The sequence below is a fragment of the Hetaerina americana genome, unplaced genomic scaffold (genome assembly GCF_022747635.1).
Source record: "Hetaerina americana unplaced genomic scaffold, ioHetAmer1.1.p SCAF_1, whole genome shotgun sequence".
NCBI classification, from domain to species: domain Eukaryota; kingdom Metazoa; phylum Arthropoda; class Insecta; order Odonata; family Calopterygidae; genus Hetaerina; species Hetaerina americana.
This window is the reverse complement of record NW_027286069.1, coordinates 91,330,481-91,339,002: the sequence shown is the minus strand read 5'-3', so window position 1 is coordinate 91,339,002 and position 8,522 is coordinate 91,330,481. Positions and strand designations below refer to the sequence as shown.

At 44.7% G+C, this 8,522-nt stretch overlaps 1 protein-coding gene across 1 annotated transcript; it reads left to right on the top strand.

Moving 5' to 3' along the window:
- Nucleotides 1-356: 356 nt before the first annotated feature.
- Nucleotides 357-2,720, top strand: Achl (La ribonucleoprotein translational regulator Achilles). The gene has a single exon (XM_071593223.1). It carries the CDS (start codon nucleotides 599-601, stop codon nucleotides 2,192-2,194), a length of 1,596 nt encoding a protein of 531 aa, XP_071449324.1. The 5' UTR covers nucleotides 357-598; the 3' UTR covers nucleotides 2,195-2,720.
- Nucleotides 2,721-8,522: the final 5,802 nt, after the last annotated feature.

Sequence of the window (8,522 nt, the reverse complement as noted above, 5' to 3'; positions counted from 1 at the left end):
CTACTCGGACATTCCTCCGAGCATTCCCATCCACCTCCGTTCGCTCCACCTACCTCCGACTTGCCTTTAGCCCCCAACCCCCGCAACGCTATCCTCTCTCCTCCCCAATGTCCTCCCCACCGCCCAGACTTCCTCCTTCCCCACCTCCTCCCCTCAGCCCCCTCACAAAAACTCGAATCCCATTCGCTAACTCCTTTTTTCCGATACTTTGCCCTAACACTTCCTCCGATTTCCTAGAAGCGCCCGCGCAAGATTGTCTCCCGCGAAGGTTCCGCGCATGCGCCCTCCCTCTGACTCCGGTGGGGGAGCACTTCCCCTACTACGCCTCGCGGAGGGTTTATAAGCGCCCTTCGCTCGTCCCCCGCCATCCACTTGACGCTTTGCAGCTCGCGTTCTCTCGCACGCCAATAGCAGTCCGTGAGAGAGAGGAAGTGTGAGAAGAGCGATATTTTGCGCGGCCTATTTGTTACGCTGTGTGCTCCACTGTTTCCGTTTGCCGTTCGAGTGCCGATTACTGTGTTCATCTAGTTCCTTCCGTGACGGCCGCAGACAGTGGAGAGGTTGAAGAAATCTTTTGGGTGGGGGAGAAGGCGACAGGATGCCCGTGCCAAGCGAGGACGGCATTCCCGACATCGTGGTGGTCAAGCAGCCCTCCGCGGATGAAGTTGACCCCGCATTTCCGCCCCCCATGAAGCATCGCGACACTCGGGACAGCATTTCCTCCGTGGACAGCGATATCTCGCTTTCCTACGACTCCTCGAGTCGCAGGGACTCGGCCGAGATCCCGGAGATCACCCCGGATTTGGGCGAAGACTCCGGTTCTGAATCTTCAACCGGAGGGAAGGATAGCGGGTGTGACAATGACGCGGAGGAATCTGAGAAGAAGAAAGACGGGGACACTGCGGAATCTCAAACCGGTGCCGCAGCGTCGCTGACCCCGGCCGAAGAGGAGGACGGGGCCCCGTTCGAGCCCCCGGACGATGACCTGGCGACTCGCATCGTTGCTCAAGTCGAGTTTTACTTCTCGGACGTTAACATCACCAAGGACGCCTTTCTTCTGAAACACGTCAAGCGGAACAAGGAGGGCTACGTGTCGCTAAAGCTCATCTCAAGCTTCAAGAGGGTCAAGCACCTGGCCAAGGACTGGCGCGTGGTCGCTTACGCCCTCCAGAGGTCGGCCAAATTGCAGGTCAATGAGGCCAAAACCAAACTGAGGCGCGTGGACCCGTTGCCACAGTACGACGAAACCACCCCGTCGCGCACCGTGGCCGTGCTGGACTTACCCCTGGAGAGACCCACCATCGAGAACGTAGCCGAACTCTTCTCCCCATGTGGGGACATCGCACTAGTTCGTATCCTGAGGCCTGGAAACCCCGTCCCCGCGGATGCCAGACCTTTCGTAGCCAAACACCCGGAGCTAGCAACCTCCGTGTGCGCCCTCGTGGAATTTGAGAGGGCCGAATGCGCAAGGAAGGCAGTAAAGGAGGCGGAGGAGGTAAGGGCATCAGGAGGAGGGGGTATGAGGGTGCTGGAGCTGACCAAGGCGGCGGCGTCTTCCAAGAAGGCTGCAGCCAAGAAGGCGGCAGAGGCGAAAAAAGAGCAGCAGATACAGTTGCTCCAGCAGCAAATTCAGCAACTGCAGCAGATCCAGAGGCCGCAGTTGATGCAGGTGAATGGGAAGAAGAGGGCCACCAGGGCCAATGCGCGGCCCTCCTTTGTGGCTGACGCGGTGCTTAGCTGTTCGACGCAGGATTCCGAGGATAAGACAATGACCGAACCTGCGCGAAGGCGGTGGTCCGGTCCCTTGGAGCGGTTCCAGCAGAGACGCTCATCTTCCGGCCTATCCTGCGGTAACTCTCCCATTATCCAGAGACATAAAGGGTCTATCGGGAGCAACGAGCAGATGACCAGCCCATGGGTTCAGAGGAGGATCGCGGCCGCAGCAGAGACGGTAGTGGAGGGAGTAGTTCAGAGCGCGGATTTCCCTCCGTGCAGACCGAGGAGCAACAGCGCCGCCCTCCGTGGATCCCTATTGCTCCCAGAGAACGTGGTGCGGATGCCACGTGGGCCTGACGGTAGCAAGGGTTTCCGGTGCGGACTCAGGGAGATGTTGCTGAGCAAAAGGATGGCGACTGATGGTGATGCCGTGGCGGAAACGCCTTCCGGTGACGCATTTTGCGCCCTCGCGTGTTGAGGGGCAAATTGGAGGATGGAGACGAAACATGAGACTGACGAACTCTCCGAGGAATGCGTGACGTGATCGGAGTTCCACCCCATCGAGAGAGACTATTTTTTTTGTTGATATGAGCAACGAAAGAGTGAATGAGTAATCGCAAGTGTGAGAGGGACGGATGAATGGGACAATTTGTTTTCCTATTTGTCGAGGGGATCCGTTTTTCGAGGCCCTTCGAATTAATCGTGTGATTTGTTCGCTCGAGTCCAAGGGGCGAGCGGACACAAGCTGCGGCCGTACGCCATTAGCGTGCGCTAGGTCGCAGTAATTTGTTCCTTAATCGTCATGTTGAACGGAAACAATGGACGACTTGAAATTAACTAATCGCGAAAGAACGCTATAAGTTATTTTATAGAATTTAAAGTGATAAGATGTCGTGATCGGCATCGTACACAAACCAAAGACATTTCTAGAAAGAAAACAAAAAAAAATTCTTTTGTTGTATTGTTGTACAGGTTGTTACATTAAAACAAAAGGTTCAGTATTACCTGCGATGCTTTTCTTATTTTCATTCAGCTTTACCTTATTCCCTTCCCCTCCTCCTTAAATGATAAAACATTTTTCAGATCATTCGCTGTCCTTGGAGATGTAGGTCGACGGAGGCCTTGGGAGACGGCGAGAAAGCACGTGGATCGGGAGAGAGGTAAGCAAGTGGAGCGGAAGGGAGGGGAGGGCAGAGGGATGGTGGGGGGGGGAGCTGCTATATGATCGGGGGACGAGGGGAGAAAGAAACTTGAGAGCGTAGGACGATGACCTCGAGGATGCCGAAGAGAGTGCGAAATGCTGTGAGGACAATCGCGTTGACCTTGACCTTCGAGTTGAATCCTCGGAGAAAGTTTCATATCGAGAGCCCTTTCACCGCTCGCAAAATACGCGTATAAATTACATATAGTTTAGAGAGAGTAAGTGGGGCAAGGATTCAGAGCCGAGGACTTTCCTCCCTCTGTCCCCCACCCCCCTTACTTCTCGAGGGACAGCAACTAGTGGAAAAAATATCAGTAGGTGCCTCTTTAACTGAGCACATTAAGGGCGCTCTAAATTATTATTTCCTCCCCCGCGCATTTCATATTTTATTATATTTTCAAGAGCGGTCTTCCCAGACCGCTAATATTTCGTTCCATTAAGAAAAATGGAAAGTTCGTTTTGAAAAAATCGTCCATCCGAATGTGAAAGAACCATTTATTTGGTTTGACGTTCGAGTAAACATATTTTTCAGCATAAAAACTATATGGATATAAAAAGATCAGGTTTTATTTCAATGTGTGTCATTATTTTAGTAAAAGGTGACAAGTCACGACGCTGATTAATTAAACATGGAATCCGCACCTCTGAATAATATATATGATCGCTCACGAATAACTGGAACAAAACTAAAACGTGATTTTTGTTGTCTATGGATGTTATTTTATCCAATCAAAAAAATAAATGTATAATTTTGAAGTACCTTGAATATGCCACAGCCAATACCCAAAGCATTCAAGCCAGGGCGATCGGCGACAGCAGCGCACTTCGGTGACGTGGGAAGGATACTTTCATAAAAAACGTTTGAGCACGAGGTAATTGTTTAAATGCTCTTCAATCTGATACAAAAAGTTTTCCTTCGATTAACATTGTCGTTTACGAAATCATTGCAGAATGGATCCTCAAAGTATAATTAAAACTAGCCGAGTGAAAGTGCATGTCTATCACCGTTTGCAATGTACCGTATTTGTAGAGAAAGAACATTCTGACTGATGGGCACGGCTGATAGATAACTTTTTCGATTACCCGCGATCTACTTCAAATGGGATTGCGAAGGATAGTCATCAACAGTCTTAGATCATTCTTTTTGTGGTGTTGAGGTCAAGGAAACAGCCGCAATCGTAAGTGCGCAAAAAGAAACCTTTCCAATTCGTTACTGAGCAGATGTATTTCATGAAATATTCATGAAAGGCGAAACTTAATGAGCTGAAATGAATTATTCTACGAGTTTTCGGCGACCTGTGAGCATCGAGGATACTTAACGACCATACCATTAAATTCATAATGTTGTGATTGACAACTATCAACATATTAATAGGTATTGCAATCTGTCAGTGCCCTTATTATCATCATTTTAAAAGTTCATCAAAAGTGTCGTTTGTGATGACCAGGTCCTTACAAAACAGTCCAATATTTATGCGAGAGGTTAACACAGTCTAATTCTTTGGGGGAAGACTCAGCTAATACGGCAATCAAGAAGGATAAAAATGAAATGCAGCAAAGACAATTAAATTTGGGAGAGTCCGGGTAGCAAGATTGGAGAGCTTCCGAAAAGTGAAAGTAACGAGGTTATTACAGTGGGGATGTCGGTACTCGCCTATAAAAGAATGGGAGGAAAAGTTTCTATTTAAAAAAGAAAGTAGAGGAGTAGGTAGGTGGATTGGCTCCAATTCACGAAAGAAGCAGCCTCAAAATTAGGAGATTAAAGAGCAACGTTTAGCTGAGGATTTCGCACTTTTTCAGAAAACCAATTACAACAGCCTATGCTAAAAATTTGAAGTTACGAAGAACTGCTAATCAGAGACAAGAACTTACAAGGAGCAAAATAAATTCTGATGGCATTAAAATAAAGGCTTGGCACAGTAGTTATGCGGTCGTGACTTCTAGCATTGTTGTTTCGCATTCCATCACGGTGTTTTTCGGCCTGCATATTAACTAAAGAAATCCCAGTATCATTGTTTTTTCCTTGTTATAGCTTAGAAAAAAATTCAAGATACAAATCATCCAGGGAAAAATTTATAAAATACATTAAATTTATTTTTTGCGAAGGAGAGGGATTACCATAATATTTAGAATATTAAATAAATAAAGGGTGAGCTGTCAGAGTAGATCGTTAATCAGTACGTTTTCCCAAGCCATTAACACGATTGTTGGCTGAAGCTTACGTTTCCCTAGCGTCTTCCTAGGTCGAAAAAACAGATAAAATGAGAGGAAAGCAACAACACCAAGGAAACCTAAGGAAAACTTGTGTTCACTTTAAAATAAGGTCAAATAATATAACTAACAGACAGCCATATCTCGCGGGAAAATGTCAGGAGTCCCACTCAATTACGCCCCTAACTCGTAATAAAGGTATCGAAAATCCTAACGAGAATTAAGGTTTACCGAAAATCAACTGAATTTAGCGCTTCAAAATGTTCTCTTTTAGTTCATAACCCACATGAAAATGAGTATTATGGAATTATACATTGCTCCGTAAGATAGAAGCACTTATCCAGCAAATGTATCTTCCCAGATTGTTTGATGTTAATAAATGCTAGCCAAGAAAAATATTCAGTACCTAAAACTTTTCATAGAAACGGTTTTGGTCTAAATTAGAAAGTCACTAAATTTGGGTGATCTTCCATGTTTCGATTCTTCAATTTCAAGTTCAGGCACAAGGGGAAAATGCTTGCTTAATTTCAACCATTTCAAGTCGGAAACAGTTTTCTCGGACTTTCGGCGCAAAATACACCTCAAAACGGCGTTTATTCCGATGTCCAGAGAAAGATCGAACGGATACGTACAGTTAACATTGAGAAAGCCGATGATTAAACCAAAGTGAAAGTCTTGCGTTCTAAATTTGAAACGCACAGCCCGAGCTATAGCACGATCGAAATAGAAGCCGCAAAAGCAACCTTTGAATTTCGAAGTTAATAAAAAAAAACGTTCTTTCTGCATTAATAAGTCAAATTCTACAGTCCAACAGATCTCAAAGAGGACGTGTAGGCTATTGCCTGCGAATTCAAAGTTAGGTTAATTCCTATAAATGATAAGAAGATATTAATAAATTTTTTATTGGCTATAGGAATTCACCTAGCAATTCAACAGATCTCAAGATCCGTCCAACGGAAAGCTACGAGTTACGTACATATATTTTGGAGTTTGACATGCGGTATATATGGTGTCAAGTGAATTGCAAAAGTGGAGAATCACCTGAACCTCTATAGGAGAGATTTTTCACCTTACTATACGAAATACCATTGGAACCAGGCTTGGAGGGCGCACGGCACTCTTAAGTCTAAAATGCATAGGTGACCATCAGTGTACTCAAGCAGTACGCATATCAACAGGGTGTGTGTGAATGTATATATATATATATATATATATATATATATATACATACATATATACTACCTTGATCAAAAAGTTCCCGGAATAACCACCGTGTGGCGCTCCCATCGTTCCGATTTGAGTTCTGTTTTTTTTGTTAAATTGGTACATCTGTTGTTGATATTCCCTTTAAATCTTAGTGTCATAACTTGACATTTGCAAAAGTTACGTAGCCAAGAGTACATCTATCTCTGTGTGTGTTGGCGATTTTTTACAATTGCAGAAATGGATTTAAATTTGCAACAACGAACTTGTATTAAATTTTGCGTAAAAAACGGATTTAGTGGCGCACGGACGTTGGAAATGTTGGAAAAGTGTTTCGGCAACGATTCTCTAAAAAAAACGGTCGTTTACCAGTGGCACGAGCGGTTCAGAAGTGGTCGTGAGTCAATCGAAGATGATGAACGCAGTGGCAGACCATCGACATCGAAAGTCGGTGAAAAAATTGATAAAGTAAAAGAAATGTTGGTCAATAACCGCAAATTAACCATCAGAGAAATAGCGGAGGACTTGAACATTCATTGCCTATGGATCCGCCCAAGACATTGTGGTTAATGATTTGGGTTTCCGTCGTGTAGCAGCAAAGTTGGTGCCGAAAGACCTCAATTTCATGCAAAAAAGAGACCGTGTTGACGTCGCAAAAGACATGATTTGCGAGGCTGAATCCGATCCCACATTCATCAAAAGGATCATTACTGGAGACGAGACGTGGGTTTATGAGTACGACACGCAATCCAGACATCAGGCAAGTGAATGGCGTTCACCAAATGAGCCGAGACCAAAAAAACCACGTCGTTTTCAGTCAAAATAGAAGGCAATGCTGACGGTTTTCATGGATTACAACGGTGTAGTGCATCATGAATTTTTGCCAGAAGGCCAGACAGTAAACAAAGAGTATTATTTGGGCGTTATGAGACGTTTGCGTGAAGCAATTCGCCGAAAGAGACCAGAAATGTGGGCAGAAAACTCGTGGATTTTGCACCATGATAACGCACCGTCGCACAGTGCTATCATTATTCGTAATTTTTTGACGAAAAATGCAACAAATACCATCCAACAGCCACCGAATTCACCTGATTTGGCTCCCTGTGACTTCTTTCTGTTCAATCGAGTTAAAAAACCATTACGGGGAACGCGTTTTAGCAGCCGAGAGGAAGTAATGGAAAAATCGCAGGAAGCACTGATGGACATACCGAAAACCGAATATAAAAAATGTTTCGAGGATTGGATCAAGCGCTGGCATAAGTGTGTTGCAGTCGATGGGGATTACTTTGAAGGGGACAATATAGATTTAGATGAATAAACTTGTATTTTTAATTTTCTGAATAAATTCCGGGAAATTTTTGATCAAGGTAGTATGTGTGTGTGTGTATATATGTATATATATTTATATATAATATATGTTTTATATCCTGGTGAGTCACAGGTTTAGGAACAGTGTGATAAATTCGCACAGCTTCCCGGGAGCGGATGCGGACTCAAACCACAATTTAGTTGTTATGAAATGTAGCGTACGTTTCAAAAAGATAAGGCGGGGGCGGCGAGTTAGAAAATGGAATGTAGAAGCATTAAATGGGTTGAAAAGGAAGGAATACAAACAGGCGGTAGAGAAAATCATGGAGGATGGTAAAGGGCTTAGTACTATCGAAGAAAAATGGGAAATGATCAAGAAAGGGTTGCCTAAAGCCGCAAAAGACACTATTGGAATCGTTAACGCTAAAAGGACTAGGAAACCATGGATCACGGATGAGATGATCACAAAGATGGATGAGCGGCGAAAATGGAAGAATATAAATACAGAATCAGGCAAAATGAAGTACAAAGAATTGAACAATAAATTGTGGCGGGCAACAAATAAAGCAAAAGAAGCATGGTGGAAGACGCAGTGCGAGGATATGGAAAGTCTGCAGAGGAAGGGTGAAATCGGTGCGCTGTACAGCAAAGTTAAATCGTTATCGGGAAGTAAGAAAGGAAGAGCTATGCTAACAGTTAGAGATGAGGCGGGTAAGGTAATAGTTGACGCAGGAAAGATCCAAGAGAGATGGAAGGAGTATATAGAAGAACTGTATGGTAAAGAACTCAGACCAACAAAGTTAGACATTGAAAAAGAAAATGACGTAGAGGAAGACAGCTTAGGTCCAGGCATACTAGACAATGAGATAGAAAGGGCATTAAG

Excerpts from the sequence above, each read along its gene's own strand:
- Achl (XM_071593223.1), top strand. The coding sequence starts at position 599 with ATGCCCGTGCCAAGCGAGGACGGCATTCCCGACATCGTGGTGGTCAAG.